General features: G+C 34.8%; 2 protein-coding genes across 4 annotated transcripts in view; both read right to left on the bottom strand.

The window, feature by feature from the left end:
• Naprt (nicotinate phosphoribosyltransferase) overlaps positions 1-9847 on the bottom strand; it is a 30218-nt gene extending 20371 nt beyond the window's left edge. Inside the window, exons 1-3 of one of the 3 annotated variants that reach the window (XM_090177099.1) lie at positions 9566-9847; positions 7041-7264; positions 5668-5838 (exon numbers count right to left, since the gene is read on the bottom strand). In XM_090177099.1, the coding sequence (XP_090033225.1) occupies positions 5668-5838; positions 7041-7230 (361 nt within the window). In that variant the 5' untranslated portion in view covers positions 7231-7264; positions 9566-9847. The remainder of the gene's footprint in view (positions 1-5667; positions 5839-7040; positions 7265-9565) is intronic. The other 2 variants (XM_090177100.1, XM_090177101.1) reach the window with 2 other exon arrangements.
• Positions 9848-13067: 3220 nt separating this feature from the next.
• Positions 13068-16277, bottom strand: LOC149943240 (uncharacterized). Its single transcript, XM_090179599.1, has 5 exons — positions 16111-16277; positions 15883-16064; positions 15680-15802; positions 14910-15493; positions 13068-14687 (listed from the first exon to the last, which is right to left on the bottom strand). Exons 1-5 carry the CDS (start codon positions 16275-16277, stop codon positions 13068-13070), a joined length of 2676 nt encoding a protein of 891 aa, XP_090035725.1.
• Between the last annotated feature and the right edge of the window lie 999 nt (positions 16278-17276).

The raw sequence follows: 17276 nt of genomic DNA, 5'->3' as shown, positions 1-17276 counted from the left end.
CTCTATTTCTAGCAACGTCTGTTTTATGATGCTGATCAACCTGACATACTATTGAGCCTCGAGATTTCGAGTCCAAATAGTCTGAATATTTTTTATAAGACTGTTGGTGTAAAGATTTAGTTGAAGTTAAGTGTTCTTCGAGCTTTTAGGCCATATTTTTCCAGTCCGAAAACCCCTCAATAAATCCCGTATTTCTGCCACCTAAAAAATGCCGACAACAAAAACAATAAACTTTATCGCTTGCTACAGAATATTCAAGCATTTGGTATTTGGTGTACCAAGAAGAATTGAAGCCTCGGTTTTTACCACCCATTAGGGTTTTGGGAAAAGACGTTTGGATTGTCTATCTTTGCACTCGAGGCTCTATTAGAGGATTTAACCAAAATTTCCGATAACTCAGAATTTAGAACTACCTCCTTAGCCAGAATGACATCGACATTGGGTAAAACGTCAACAACTTTTACTGTTTTCAGTCTCTTTAAAATCTAGAGTCTCCCCTGAATTCAGTTTATATATTTTAGCTGACAGTTGAAGAAATCGTTCCATTGCGTCTTTCTGACTACTAACTATGCTCGCTTCTCTCTTATATTTTTGGCGTTTTTGGGGCCCCGACAAACTTTCAGGAACTCATTCTGGTTTTAGCTTTTAAAAATGGTACCACTATAGTCTTAAAAAAACTAGTTTTAAGAATGGTACCACCCTCGGCACCACCAATAGTTTGGTTCAAAATATCTAGCTACTAAAAGCTTGAAAAAAGCCAACTAACTATATAAACTAGCCCGAAATGTTTTTATTTAAAACAAGCGCAGTACGGCTTCTTTAAACCTCTAGGAGGTAGAAGTCGGCACTTGCCAAAAATATTTAAACAAAAAGGACACTAAATTAACTGACTGAGAAAGACTCGAAATGTAGAGAACTGCTTTGAAGAAGCGCACAAAATGAAATGAAAATCTGGTAAAAATAATGTATTTTGCCCTTGGGTTTATACCCAGCACCTGGTAGATTTCTAGGATGATCTTCATTCCGAAGCACGGGAAATCTAGCTATCTCAAGGCAAAGGTCAATTAGTCTGACCTCCTTTTTCCTACAGGTTTTGGAAAAATTGGTGGACAGCTATATTAGGGGAGAGGTTAATTCTCAAATGCAATGCTGGTGCATGGTTAATCCTAAATGACTGTTCTTGTTCCTTTTACTTCAAAAAGGATACAAAACTCTTTTAATGATATTTCCTTATTTGGGACTATCTTGAGCAAAAGCACTGAGATGAAGTACCACGTAGGTATTTTAGATAGCGAACTAATGTGGAAACCTCATCTTGACTTTATAGTTAGGAAGGCTATGATGTTACTTTGGAGAACCAGAATTGCAGTAAGCAGGTCCTAGGGTTTTAGCCCTAAAGTGACCTACTGGCTGTACACCATGACATCAGGGTTCCGCGTCTTTACGCCGCCAAACCCACCGCCGACGGACAATAACGCCATCGCAGCAGCGCCGACACCATTTACATCACTGCACCTAGGCCGACGGTAAATTGTATTTATCAAACGGTAGACAAACACAAGCAATATTGTCCCAAAATAGAATAGAAATGACAATAACATTCGATTCAATTTTAATCTCGCTAAAAAAACTAAAATAAGCAGAAACGTCCCACAAATTTTTTAGCCCATTTCGCTATTTTAACGATCTACACCAAACTTGAAACGCGTCCTGTTTTTTAGACCTAGGCAGTTTGTTCCTAATATTAATGGTACAACGGATGGAGCTTAAAACTCCCGCCATCCATTGTAATCGAAGTGATCCTACCAGATGTCGCCGCTGCCACCAAAGAACATAGTTTTTTATTAGTATATTTTTTATATTGGTTTTCCTTAATATAAAAGGGACTTTGAGTTTGAAAAGCAGAAGAGAAGCGTGGATATTGAAAGCGAAAACTATAATTAACAGAGGCGCGGGAACATGGGAGTATTTGGGGATAAAAGGACTTAATTGAAATTAATTTATTATAATACTTTATTTGATTTTGTTTATTGAAGAATTTATTAAATAAGAAATAAATTGTTTAATATATTTATTGATAAAATTGATTCTTCCACCTACACTATCAAAGGCTTAGATTAGTGTTCAGTCACGCACGTTGATTAACCGAGGGTTAATCTCGAATATAGCTGGTGGAAGTCCACTGTCTCTGTATATTATGTTGTGGTATCACAGGGACAGGGCTCCCCATCCTTTATAATGGCTTTAAAAGTCGCTTGATGACTTAGGCCTAAGGTGGTGCCTTGGGTATTAGCCTAGCTGATTATTATTATTATTTCCTATACGCTCAAACAAAAAAAAAAACAGGCGAAAGAAGTAACCTGTCGGCAAAACACCCCTCGGCCAAAAGACCGCGGGCGAAGACACCCGTCGGCATAAAAGTATCGGCGCAAAAGCCGTCGCCGTAAGTGCCAGTAGCCGACTTGCCGTAAATACCCGTCAGCATCGTCGCAAAAGCCGTCCGTCGTCATACAAACCAATGGCGTACCGACATGATACCCAGAGTCCAAAATAAGACTGTCAGCATCACAGGAGCTATGAGAACAGCCCCAAAGCGCTTCTCTAGAAATTATCTTGAACATTCTTCCTCTTCATCTCTTTATAGAGGAAGCTGCTGCTATGGGAGCCTATAGGCTCAACCAGAATGATTGGTGGAGGGCTAATACTTGGGATAACAGCCACACCAAGATTACAGTGAAATCTCCAGTAAGTTACCTGTCTTTTTAATGGGTTCTGATATTATGGCTACTTAATTACATTTTAGTAAACCCTTCAATACTTATTTCCCAAGCCACACTGATGGGTCTAAGACTCATTCTGGTACAGGCTCTGGAATGTATTGTCTTAGTAATCTCGGTTTCTATGAGAGCCTTGGTGCTTATGCTAGCATTTGTCAGGCAGAATTTGCCGCCATTTGTTTCTGTGTTGACTTTTGTCTTAAGAAGAAGCTTAATGGCAAGGTTATACAAATCTATTTTTAAAGTCAAGTGGCCCTCAATAGTCTCAATCAGTTTAATATTTCTTCTAAACTGGTTTACAGCTGGCCAAGAAGGGGGCAGAGGCTAGATTCGTTGGTCCTGAACCTGCCATACATATCCCCCTCTAGTATAGTGCGCGGCCTTATCTCAAATTCTATGACTGACCATTATCTCAAGCTTTGGCTTGAGATGGATGGCCACAACCAGGCTAAAGAGTTTATCTCGGGCCCTTCTAGGCAGAGAGCAAAAGAGTTGCTCTCACTCTCCAAGTCCAGTATCAGGTTGGTTATTGGCCTACTTACAGGCCACTGCCTACTTAACAGACATTTTTACTTGGTTGGAATCAATGATGATCCAATCTGTAGGTCTTGTCAGGTTGAGGAGGAAACTTCCTCTCACGTACTTTGTAGGTGCAAATATTACACAGCCCAAAGGTTCGTGCATCTTGGTACGCATCAGTTGGAAACCTGGAATTTTTTTTAACACGCCGCGGATTCTCCATTTTGTGTCGAATATTGGGACTTTTTAAGTCTTGAGGTCTAAGGTTGCACAATGGATGTCTGGGGAAGTGCATGAATAGGCACATACATCGCTTGTCTTTCTCCCAATTCATTATTAATAATAATAATGATTGGTCAATTATAAATATACGACTGTCTTTTTGAAAAGGAGTTTTATCTGATGAGTTATGGAATATGAAAGTCGTTTACTTAGGTACCACAAAACAAATATTTTCAAAATTACTTTATTTTGAAGCATTGACAGTAGACATGTCCAAGAGAGAGGGAGGTCTCTATCTTTTATATGCCGTAATAATCATGATTAAATGATTAAAAAATTTTACCATTTAAATAACAAATGTTTTACTTACTTTAATCTTGAGTAAATCAATTTAATTACGATTAAAGATTTTAGCCACGATTTAATCATATCAATCTCGAATGAATAATTCTAACCTAGATTTAATCACATAAATTGTGATTGAAATTCTGCAAAGTTAAACTTAATTAACCAAATATTAACTTAATTCAATCGCAGTTTAATCATTTCAACCTGGATTTAATCATTCTAATCTATATATTTCCAAATAATCATAATAGTAACCTACCCCTCGAGTCCAAGTTAAATTCATTAAATTCTTGGGGTTGGTAGTGGAAACAACAAGGCCATTCAAGTTAGTAACTATGAACTAAGTTAATAATAACATAAGTTAATGATACCTCTAAGTAGACAAATAAGCCCTTTCAAGGTGGAATCTTTGTCCAGAAAATGTGATGTCAAATCTTGTCTCTCCGATTCCCGCTAAAATGAAAGACTTGAAAAATATCTCGGACCCAGCGCCGCTGTGCGGTCGAGAATGAAACTATATTGGGCTGAGAGAAATAAACCAAAAGCAAAAAAACGTTCTTTTGCCTCTGTGGGGGGAACGAATTTTCTAAGAGAATACCGAAATTTATCTCTTTTGGGGAAGTTCAAGCTAGCCTTGCACCTAACGGTATTAAGGAAACGTCATCTTCGGCAGTTCCAAGTGTATGTTAAGGCTACTTTGATACGCAGTACGGAGAGACATAGGTCGATTTGGACAAGCATATCCGCCATAGGCAGCATAGCCATTTGTATACTTAGAGGTATCATTAACTTATGATAATAATAATAATAATCAACTAGCTAATACCCAAGGCACCACCATAGGCCCAATTCAGCTAGCGAACGTTTAATACCATTAATTCAGGTGGCCAGGTTATATTGTGCAGGAAGAGAGTAAAGCGCATTGACAATGGATGGGGAAGAAAGTCACAAAATACCATCGTCCCCTTTGATGGTTCTTCTTATAGCTGCTAATATAGATAAAACCCCCAGCTATATAATTGCATACAAATATTTTTTAAATAGTTTTACTTAATATTTCAAAACGACGCACAATTATCTTTCTAATTCACCACTACATGGCAACAGATATAAAAATGGCCAGAAATTTAATAATAGAGCCAAATATTTTCTTCCATATGGCGTAACCTGTACACTATTTAATTAATAACATCAGCGTCATCTTGAATAGCTGAACACCGCTTTTATTATTTCTCAAGCACATATTTTAATGAAAATAACATTTGACGTTTAATACCCCCAGTTGGTAGTCGCAAGTCCCACTTTGGGTATCTTGGGTCACTGTCTATTATTTTATATACTAACTAAACTGAACGGAGTTAAAACTTTGCTATTTTTTAGCTTTATCCAAATAATAATGGTTAATGAAACACTAACCTAACCCTTATTAGAAGACCAATGGATCTCATTTTCCTGTTCATAGTTGTAGTCCCATAAGATTCTTTCTTAAATTGGAGTATATTTTTTATGAAAAAATAATCTTCTGACTAGCACTAAGATTGGTTTTTAACAAAACTAGCTCCAGTTACCCTTAGTTCTGATATAACTGGTGACAGAAATGTGAAATTTAATACGGAACTTTATACTGCATTTAAAGACCAATGCCACCTCGCAGGCAAAAGTGTGGATTGTGAAAATTTTGCTATTAAACACCAACATTGAGAATGAAGGAAAAGGGGGATGAAAGTACATGCTCCCACCCTCAAATGATTTTGCAGGAACAGCAGGAACAACAAAAACAACCTTTCATTAATACACTTACCACTTGAAGAGTAATGAAAATTTTGAAGGAATTTCAAACATTCTTCAAGACCAGCAAAAACAGTAAACTCTCCACCGAAAGGATTCTTTCTGAAGAATAAATCAAATACTGCATGGTCCGAGCATTTATTGCTTTTCCAATATGCATAGGCCATTGTAATTTGATAAAGATCTTAAAAGATAATGAAAAATGTAATTAGCATAAAATGTATAACAATTCTAGTCTTTAAATTTAAAGCCTATGAAAAATCTACCTAAAATTCTTAATTTTAATATAATTCACATATATGGAGCAAATGAAAAACATCACTTATAGAAAAAATATATTTAGTTACCTCAGAATAAGGGAGAATAGCATTTACCTCTTAAATCATCCTTGAACACTTCGAAGCGAAAGTTAAGGTGCTATTTTTCTCACAGAAAAGAGTGAGTGTCATACACAAAAGTGAAAACAGGCGAAACTATAAAGTGTGCAAGGATGGGATTAAAATAAATAGCTGCACATATTCTGATGTATCCGAATACATTTTTACAAATCTAAACTTTTTTAACTGGCAAAATATCTAACTAGCCAACATTAACAAAAAATATACTGATATCATTAAAAACCAATCACATAATAATGTCAATTGTGAATTCGTTTAGACATTTTATTTTATATACTATTACAATTAAAGGGCCACATTTTCATAGTTTGGGGAAAATATTGGAATAAAAATGTTTTGCCCTGCTATTATGAGTTACAGAAAAGTGGAAATTAAACTGTTCTTCATTAATTTTTTATCATTAATTCAAAATTTGTCCCAAAAAGAAAAATTGAAAATGTGATATACAATTACTATTGAATTGAGACAAAGCTTAGAACTATTAACATCAAGATCAAGCCTATAGTTCCAGGTTCTTACTTGCGTAAATTAGTTCTTGCCCTTTAATCCGCCATGTAAGCCCCCCCGCATAACATAATAAAAAGGATGCATGAGATAATGTAACAAGATAATCTTTTCAAGAAACGTTGTTAGTACAACTCGGGTTTATTTAATATCCACACACCTTTTGATATTATTTAATGCAGTCTTTAAGATTTCCCCCTGACTTCATTTCTTTTCTAGGTATGAGACTACTTTGACTCTGACCCTTACCCATTAAAAACTAAATATATTGTACGTAGAAAGTTCAAGCCTTATTATTAAGGTAAAACCCTAATAATGTTCAAAAGCAATTCTATCCTGTAGATTAGGTATAAACTCTATAACGTAGATTCATTGGCATTTTAATACAAACTAGGATAATTTTTAAACAACGTATACTCTGACACATACAAATTTCTAGATATACTAGAGGTTTTTAAACAAGTGTAAAAGTATTATTCCATACCTGTAAGGAGAGGTTGAATAACCCCATTTTGATTTTGGTTATGAGGGCCAACAGGATGGCCTGTTTGCCCTAAATTTTGGGTAAAGTCTTCCATTATTGGCTGGTTTTCACATGTGTCAGACCAGTCAGAAAGCTTCGGACGCTTATGATTTGGAAACAGTTTGGAAGATTGATGAGAATTTTGAAACATAAATCAAGAAATGTACCAGTACCACACAAAAGCCCTAAAGAAAAAAAAATTGCTCAGTTTTCAAACATTTGAAATAGAAAATTATGCAGTAGTTAAGTTTTGATAATAATTTAGCATTGCATAAGCTTTCAAAAATATTTGGCATGCAGTAACTACTATCAAAACCTTGCTTTTAATCAGAAAAGTGGCTATATCTTTAGTTGTAATTGCGATAGAGAAGTTATCTTTGACATTTTCAAGTCGAAGAGCGATCAAATATAGTTAAACCTCACTTTCTATTTCATTGTATAAAACTATCAAAAAAAAAAAAAAGATCGTGAATTCTAGATAAAATGGTACTCAAAATTTTATCACTGACTGTCATTTCACAGCCACCCACCCAAATATTTAAGGCACTTCACCATTTACCATGATAAAATTGCCAAAAAATCATTTAACTTTCTTAAATTATGGGATAAACATCTTGGCTTGAGCTGGGGAAGTGGACAAAACTAAAATTGCATAAAAGTTGTTCTTGACAATAAATACACTGCATACAAATGTAATTCCTACATAGAGAGTTCTTAAGAAATTTTTATAAGTTTTAGTAACAACACGTATTGGTTTTCATCATGGGAATATTGAAGATTTTGTTCTGGCCAAACAAAGCAATTTTAAACTTAATTGCTTTATCAATGCCAACACTGATTTGTGTGTACTTAAATGAATAAGAAATGTAAATCCCATATGACTAAATAAATTTTTTAATTAGGGAAAACAATATAATTCCCAGCTTTTATTTAATACATTTGGTTACCCTTACCAAAAAATAAGTTGGATTTCAGTTTGTATTTAGTTTGTATACACATTATTAGTTGTTATTGAGTTGGTATTAAGTAGGCTCAAGTTGTCAGCATATTTCAAGTTACTATTAAAGGGGTAATAAGTTGTTATTCAGTTGGTAGCAAAATACTGCTTTTGCTAAGTTTATAATTAGTTGGTTTTTAGTAGTCAGGAAATTACATAATATTTTTAAGTTGGTTTTGAGATGTTTCCCTAGTAGGATTTAAGTTGCTTTTAAGTAGTTAAATGTAAATGTTGATTCTGGTTTAGTTGGAAATAAGTTGATTAATAAAGAGGATTTAAGTTATTTTTAAGTAGGCATTTGTCCCAAATACAAACTGAAAACCAAGTTGAAATACAAGTTGTCGTAAGTGGTTTTTAGCCAACTTATTTTTTGGTAAGGGTACAGCTCCAGCTCATATCTTCTATTATATATTAGAAATATTTAAATGTAGGCAATAAATTAACCAATAAAAACAACCTCAAATGTTTCACTTTTGATGTTTACAAATTTTATCATGTGATAGCCAATATCTATAAACTTTAAATCAGTGTAGTAAAAACACCAGCTATATATAACATTTAAAGGATTAAATGTATTACACATTTTTATTGTTTTGGTTTTGGATAATTTAGTTTACATCCTCTCATGGCATCTATGTCCTTGCTTTGAGATTTCAAATGACTCTGAGACAAATTTTAACTATTACTTACATCTATGATGTTTGATTTCCATTAATATTAGTTGAATTTATAATTATGTCTAAGTCAACATTTTGAACAATAAAAATTAAATTTCGTAAGTCAGTCCATTAGATGGCGCCAGTATTTCAAAAGTCCTATTTTTAGAAAAATTTAAATAATGGTCACATGCAAATAATATTTACATATTTAGATAAATTAAAGGCCTAGGTTGCTTATTTTGGTCTTACATCACATGTCAATATGTTCAATTGTAGACAGTGTTTGAGGTAACTCTTACCAACTTCACTAAGGGGCTATTAAATGCCACCAAAGAAAACCTTGTACTCCTTAAGAAAAGCTAACTTTGCCACTATGGAATGCAGGTTCAAAATCTTGGTGTTTCATCACTGCTAGTGCTTCTTTGAAATAAATATGTAAATTTTACTTGAATCTGTCTATTATTTAAACTTTGGCCAAAAAATTGCCTCTTTGAAACACTGAGCAGGTATTCTATGAATTACATTTTATAAAATGCTAAAACACTAAGAAAAATCTTAATTGAAATAAATTGAGCAATTCATTTATTTATCAGTATTATGATACAAAACACCATGTTATTTGTTTTTTCCCTACATTTGTCAAGCTTTCAAATTCTCACAACATGGCAGCATAACTTATTAACAAATCGGCTTGAATTTAGGCAGTGCTATATGCTGGAACCATGGAATATCCAAACATTTCATAATTAGAACTTGGATTAATAATAGGACTATAATAATTGGTCCTATTATTAATCAAAGATTAGAACTAAATAAAAAAAATAGCTTACATGTGGGCTTGGAACCATTTACGCAACTTAACCAAACAACCAAGGACTTAAATGACCCATTTTCGAAACAATTATATATTTCAATCAATTAGATATTTCATCATTGATCTACATTATAATTTATGTAAGTCGAAAAGAAAATTTATTTGAAAAGAAAACTACGAAGTACGAAGCTTCAGCTCTAATCTCTGAAGGTCTGACCGTCTGGCTAGATAGTCGTCTGCTGGAGCACAGCTAACTTTTAGAGCCTCTTCTTAGCACACGGTTTATAAGTTGGCCGTGGCAGGAGTCTACTCAGTGAGGCCACGGCCAACTTCGATCTCTCGCGCTACAGCGGCCATCTCATTCGTTGACGTTTCTGTGTTAACCTATAAGCAAAAGATGTGTATGACGTCAGCGCCCCTAGCGGATTATTATTTTTAGTATAGTTTTTACATTGAAGCCAATATAACAACCGAGCGTGGCGCTGACCTCCTACACATTATAGTACAGTTTATATGGGGAAAAATCAAATCGTGTTGCCGCCATCTATGGTGTTATTGGAAAACTAAAACTTAATATATTTTGCAAAAGTGTCTGCTTATAGAAACAGATGGCGCCAACACGATTTGATTAAGTTGAAACTTGAGCCTAATTCTCCGACTCAAATAAGACGTGTCCCGCGAATCCCAGATTCGTTTGGATCTCTATTTATTCTACCTCATTGGGCTCAATATGGCTTTAGGCAAGGGCGTAGAATGCTGATAACATCTTTATCTTAACCCAACAAGTAGAGCTGTACAGGGCGAAAAGCGAAATACTATATACAGCCTTTTTAGACCTTAAAAAAGCATATGATAGTGTATGCCAAGAAAAACCATGGAAAAACTATGGCAAACTCTTCTGGGCTTTGGATTTAGTGCTGACACTGTTTGCCAGTTTAAGAAGCTTGATACTGCCAGTTCGTATGTGTATAGTATACAGCCCAAGGGATTAAAACCATAGAAATCGGATAACAAACTAGAACGATTTTTGAAATTTTGTCGTGGGTTCCGATTAGAACTTTTAACCCTGCCTTTGGTCCATGCTTTTCGTTTGGCTGGCAACGAAAGTTACGCCATCGGTGCCAAACTGATGAACTAACACTCCATTTCGCCTAAGATTAAATGGCCGACTTTAGCTCGACGCTAACGCGGTTTTTTTAAATCTTTAAAGTAACTTATGTTTAATTAAAGTTGAAGAATGGCTCAAAACTGCGTAATCAAATCGTGTAAGAGTACATACTCAAAAGAAAACATATCTTTTCACAGGTTAGTGTTAGAAATAGTTTTCTTTTTACCATAATTTCCAATCGCTAAGAACGCACTAGAAAACGCGTTTCTTTCAAATCATAGAAAGCTAGTTTTTTTTAATAAAAAATGAAGAATGGTTCAAAATTCCGTAATTAAATATTTTAAGAGTAATTACTCAAACAAAAACATATCTTTTCACAGGTTACTGTTAGAAATAGTTGTTTTACGAGCAATGGTTATGGCGGAAACCGGTGCACAGTAATGGTTTATCGCGAATATCTACGTTAGCATTGTATGTACGGCTATAAACCCAATTATGAACATTAGGGTCCGGCTATTTCCCACAAAAATTGTTCTATGAACATTTTACATACGAGCAATCGTTGTGTCGTATTCGCGGTTTTAACGTTGTACCCGAAACGCGTCTTACAATTTTGCGCCATCGTGGACTTAAAACGCATCCACCGCTCTTCATGTAACCGCGTTTAAAATTTACCACCCAGCTAACTCTTGTTATTTTTGCAATAAATCGCTTGAAAATGAAGTTATTGTGAAGGTTGTGTGAGACAAAATGATAGGAAAGTCGGAATAATGGGTCACTTCAATTTAAGTTCATATTGATTGCCGTAAAGAATAAATCGAAAAGACCAGTATCAATGCTTTGAAAAGAAAACACGACACCGATGAGACTGTTCGACATGTAGAACGCGAGCGAATCAACCTACCAAATGATATAAGAAATATTCAACATACAAATTTTCCCGTTTATATGAACTTAAATGTAATATAAAATCGTCTTGAAAAATCGTTTATTGCTTTCAAAAATAATATTTTTAATGCGCCATGTAGATAATCGAACATCTGCTCGTCTAGGTAAAGTTTGCGTTGTCAACGCGCGTATTAGAAAGCAAAATGAGATTTTAGAAAGTAGGTTGTAATTCGGAACGATAATAATACTTTTCGCGAATTTGTTCATCAGTGAATTATGAATATAACTTTAAATAAGTTTCAAGGTTTATTTAAAAGCTAGTTTCATAACTTTTCATCAATTGGTTCGTTCAGAATTATTCTTTAAAGTAGACGAAAATTTTAAGGCGGTGAATCTTTCCCAGTCTTAAGCCTCGGTTTAATCTACTGCGTATTTTGAAACGGAAAAACCTGATTACTATCGTGAAATCTTGGATTAATAATATGATATTTTTAATACGAAACAAATAACGAAATACGTGGAATTTTTGTCGTTAAATAAGCTTAGAACGTATTTCGTTATTTGTTTCTTATTACAAGGAGCGTTCGCCATCATTTAACCAAGATTTAACGATAGTAATCGGGTTTTTCCGTTTCAAAATACGCAGTAGATTAAACCAAGGAGGATTAGAACTGGAGGGGACACTTAATGTAAAATTTCTATGGACTGGATTTTGGTACGGCGTGTGCTGCCATCTGTGTTTAAAAAGGAAAAACTTTTTTTTAATTCTGAAGATCGTCTGCTAGTTAGTCTTACAAGACAGCTGTTACTAGAAAGGTGGGAAATATGAACAGGCAATTGAAAAGAAAGAAAGTTGCTGGAAATAGTATTTAATAATTATCATTTTGTTTATCACAATATAAAGTTTTAGATTTGAAAAATACTTTTTTGGTAACACATTGTAGAAGAATACATTAGAAATAAACTTTTTTAATTTCCCAAATTTATGTAGAAATATATTAATTTCTATTAATATATTAATTTCTATTAATATATTAATTTCTATTAATATTATTACATCTGAAGTATAAATATTCACTCTATGAACGCAGGTAAAAATTTGCATATTGTTGTGTTAAATGTGACGAAATTTAGCCAACCTCTTCTCTATTGAGGTTTTTTTTTCAAAATTTTCAGAGTCCAAATCTTTAGTTGCCAGTTTTCGTTTTGCCGCTTCTCGTTTCAATACTTTTTCATCTTTCGCTTGTCGATTCATTATCTTCACAGAATGATTGATCCTCATTTTCAAATAATTTTTAAACACCATGGTTTTAATTCCGTTACATAGAGTAGGCATTGTCACATTTGAAATTTTTTTAAGCATTTCAGAAGCTATGTTCTTTTCAGAAAGCAATTTGGGAAACTGTTCATCGTACATTTTTTCAAGTTGCAAAACAGCTTTGAAAAAAGCTTCACTAGGCAACTTTAAACTCCCAACATCACTGTTTTCTTCAGTTGTGTATGCTTTCAAAACAGTCAATGTTTATCGTGTAACCGTTATATGTTTGTCTTCTTTGAGGAGTGCTTTTGGGCATTCCAAGCAATCGCGATGTCTTTGCATTATTTTTTTCGCAAGATAACCGCTGATATATGTTATGACATTTGATCTTTTAGAGTCTTCAGGTTCAGGTATGTTGGTATCATCAAGCGTTTCATCTTCATTGTGGTAAATATCTTCAGATTGTATCGTCGTAACATCTGGTTCTAGGGTTGCAGCATTTCTATTTTGTCCAACCGAGTTAAAAATATTGGTAAGGTACTCGTCAGTCATAGAAGAAACATCAGTGCTACAGTTAGCAGATTCAGAAACTTTGAACAATGAAGAAGCCATGACTTTTCTTAATTGGAATCTAAATAACTGTGGTGTCGGATTGTCATTACATGCACCAATTCTTCTGACTGCAGCGTATGTGTTTTCCAAAACATCTTGACTAAGGCGGCCTGTTAGAAGATATTCTAATCCTTCATTTTCAAAAAAATCTTTTGATAATTGTATTACGCACGCGATGGTGAGTTTGAAGCCATACAAAACAGGTGGTTGTTTCAATCCTTTTGTTTGAAATTCAACTGTGGAAAGCCAATCCAGCTTTTTTTCTAAGAATACAATATGGTCTGATCCTGGTTTTATCGCCCTGCGCAAAGGTTTGGTATCGTATAGACTCTTCGAATTCAGGCAATCAAACAAACTATCAAATTCTCTAACAAAATTACAAGTTTCAATAGCTTTGCCAGGTAGTTTATCTTTCGTAATGTAAAAGATAATCATCATAGCCACTGCATAGCTCAACACCTGTACTGCAAGTTTTACCCGCATTTTTGTGAAACCAGGTAATTCTAAATGTGTTCTAGTCAATTTTGGAGCAATCCTAAGCTCTTCCTCAATGTCAGCTTTATAGGCTGCTTCAATGTGTTTCCAAGATGCAACGGAATGATCTTTTCCAAAAGTAACATCATATTTTTTAAAATTGTTCTTTATTCCCTTGATTTCATGTGATGGGTCATGCATAAAGAATACTTTTTTCCTCTTGACAAATATGTATGGCGTTTCTATTGTTATATTCAATCGAGAAAACACGCTCTGATTACTGCTACCCTGATCACATACAACAACTTTTACGTTGAATCCGATGTCAATCAACTTTTCTAGGACTTTGAGAAGAATGTCGTGTAAAATGTCTTTGCGCATTGCATCTTTAACTAAATAGTATGCAAAAACTTGTTTCCATTTGGCAGCAATTCCCGACACCATAAAGACATTAGCGTGATTGGCTATTTCATAAGTACGGTGGGATCCAAGGTCAACAAAACCCTCGATGTAATCTTCATTATCGTTGTATTTCAATCCCTCCATCAAAGCGATCTCATCAAAGGTCAGAATCGCAAGTCTTTCTTTAGTTGACATACTATGGACTTTCTTTTCCAAAATTGAGCATAAATCTGGCAATATTCCAGGGTGACAGGGAATATTTTGCAGCCATCGACTAAGTGATCTCGATGAGGGCAAAGTGAACATTTGTGAAAGAAGTCTATACGCCTTAGGACCATGATAATGAAGTGCTAAACACAATTGTCTTTCACTATTTGTATATCTTCTTCCATTCTTCTATTTTTGTCCGGATTCAATTTGCATTCGAATGAACTGTACACCCTTTTCTTGCAAATACTTCGAAATTTCTGCTAGCAGCAAATTTTTATCAATTTTCGGACTAAATCTGCGCGTTAATCTCCTTTTTTTGCTATACTGCAGTCGTAACAATTTTTTCAACTTATAAACTCTATTAGTAGAGGTTTTAGCGAAAATGACAGAATTATCTTGAACATTTACTTGGATACCGATTTCTTTAAATTTAGTTTTGCAAGATTCATGTACTTTAACATTGAAGTTCGATAAATCTATAGACGCTTCTTTATGAATTAATTCGCTTTCTTCTTCTGATCTTGGTATTTCAATAGAGTTAGATGGTATTTCAATAGAGTTAGATGGTATTTCAATAGAGTTAGATGGTATTTCAATAGAGTTAGATGGTATTTCAATAGAGTTAGATGGTATTTCAATAGAGTTAGATGGTATTTCAATAGAGTTAGATGGTATTTCAATAGAGTTAGATGGTATTTCAATAGAGTTAGATGGTATTTCAATAGAGTTAGATGGTATTTCAATAGAGTTAGATGGTATTTCAATAGAGTTAGATGGTATTTCAATAGAGTTAGATGGTATTTCAATAGAGTTAGATGGTATTTCAATAGAGTTAGATGGTATTTCAATAGAGTTAGATGGTATTTCAATAGAGTTAGATGGTATTTCAATAGAGTTAGATGGTATTTCAATAGATTTTATTACTGTGTTAAGAAGTAATTCGCTTTCTTCTATATTTTCTTTGGATCTTGGTATTTCAATAGAGTTTGAGGCTGAAAACAATTCAAATATTTTAAACACTTAGTTCCTAAGTCCTAGTTTTATTTCTAACAAATGCAAAAGCCAACTCTTAAATTTTTTTCACTTAAGTTCCTTAGTATTTTTATGGTTGTTTCTTTGCCGAAAGTTATCAAAAGGCAAAATTTTTATATTGATTTCCCGCACTAGAGAGTACACACCTGTTGTTTCGAGGAATTCTGTTGCGACCAACGCGGCTTCATTTCTCACAACTGATACCGATACATTAGTTTCATTTACCCGATCACTATCCACGTTAATGGCCTCCTCGATGATGATTGACCCTATTTAGTTACAATTTGTCAGGATCTACATCATAATATACAGTTTTTGACTGTCTTTTGTTTATTTTGCACGCGCAAACCTGAACTGGTTGACTTGTAAGGAAGAGGCACGGCTATTTTGGTCAGTCGATGCCTCAAGGATGGATTTAGAAAGCTGGATAGTTGGAAATGTTCGCCACAAACATTAAGATTTCTGTTACCTAATTCATTTTCTTTCCCATCTAAATCTTTTCTTCCACTTTGAGCTATCCACATTTTACACCTAAAAATAAGTTTTATTATAGTTCTAAAAAAAGATAATTGTTTACCTTGCACTATCCTTGGGATACGTAAAATATGAAATATTTTTCGTTTGCGCCTGTTTATTATCACAGTTTACAAATGAACAGACATTACCTCCATAATACCTATATATTGGACGCTTTAAGCAATTAATTGACATTGTAGACCCTAAAGCTTTCTCAGACGCCGCCATGATTGTAAAAGAAAAATTTATGACGAAACCGATTGCGAAACCTCGTGAAATGGCGTAATTTTCCTTTTTATTTTCACATAGCGCCACCGTCGCACAGTCGGCAAATAGAGGCCCTAATGTCCCCTCCAGTTCTAATCCTCCTTGATTAAACCGAGGCTTTCTTCATAGCATATATTAACAGCTTAGCTAATGAGTTGTTCGCCTCTGGGAAAGGAAAATATGTACGTGAGACTAGTCATAGAGTTGAAGGAATTATATATATCCCGTGTTTATTCTTTGCGGATGACATTCTACTACTTGCTAAATCACCTTCTGACTTACAAAGTCTGCTTGACCAGTGTTCCAAGTTCGCCACAGACAGAGGCCTCCGGTTTAGTGCTGAGAAATCAAAAGTACTCCTCTTTGGTAGACAAGGTGAACCGCCCTGTATCGATTACCAGTTTGTACTTCAGGGGGCTGATATTGAAATTGTGGATGAATACTCATACCTGGGAGTCACCTTCTGCAATTATAGGGAAAACTACTTGGAGGTCCATGTGAAAAAGCTAATGAACAAGATGAGGAGCTTAAAGTGGGCTGTGAGGAATATGGCTGGGAACTCCTATAATAAATACACAGTTTCAAGAACATTGTGGAAGTCTGTAGCGGTGCCTGCCCTAACCTATGCCAATGAGGTAGTCAGTGTCCCTAAGGGACTGATTATCGCTTTGGATTCAGCCCAAAGAGAAGTTGGACGCGCTGTGCTCTCATCTGGCCCTTTTTCCGCCAATGCAGCCATCAAGGGAGAAATGGGTTGGAGCAGTATGGAAGACCGAGAGGCGGCTAGCAAAATCAAGTACCTTGGTCGCCTCCTGCTGATGCCACACTATGCTACCAAGAGTTGTCTTCAGGTATTTGAGACACGAAGGTCTTCAAACCAGTCTTTTTAAAAGAATAGATCAACTGGATCATATATATGGTAAGGCGTCTAAGCGCAACACTGCGAGAAATGAGACTAAG

Source organism: Leiobunum rupestre, chromosome 6 (assembly GCF_980474605.1).
Source record: "Leiobunum rupestre chromosome 6, qqLeiRupe1.1.hap1, whole genome shotgun sequence".
NCBI lineage: Eukaryota > Metazoa > Arthropoda > Arachnida > Opiliones > Sclerosomatidae > Leiobunum > Leiobunum rupestre.
Note: the sequence above shows the minus strand (reverse complement) of the source record. Positions and strands in the feature narration are given on the sequence as shown.

What these genes read in the sequence shown, in the direction of transcription:
- LOC149943240 (XM_090179599.1), bottom strand. Translation starts at nt 16,277, where the DNA reads ATGGCGGCGTCTGAGAAAGCTTTAGGGTCTACAATGTCAATTAATTGC. An exon ending in TTACAAGTCAACCAGTTCAG is followed by an intron (nt 15,803 to 15,882) that starts GTTTGCGCGTGC and finishes GTAACTAAATAG; the next exon opens with GGTCAATCATCATCGAGGAG. An exon ending in AGAATTCCTCGAAACAACAG is followed by an intron (nt 15,494 to 15,679) that starts GTGTGTACTCTC and finishes AATTGTTTTCAG; the next exon opens with CCTCAAACTCTATTGAAATA.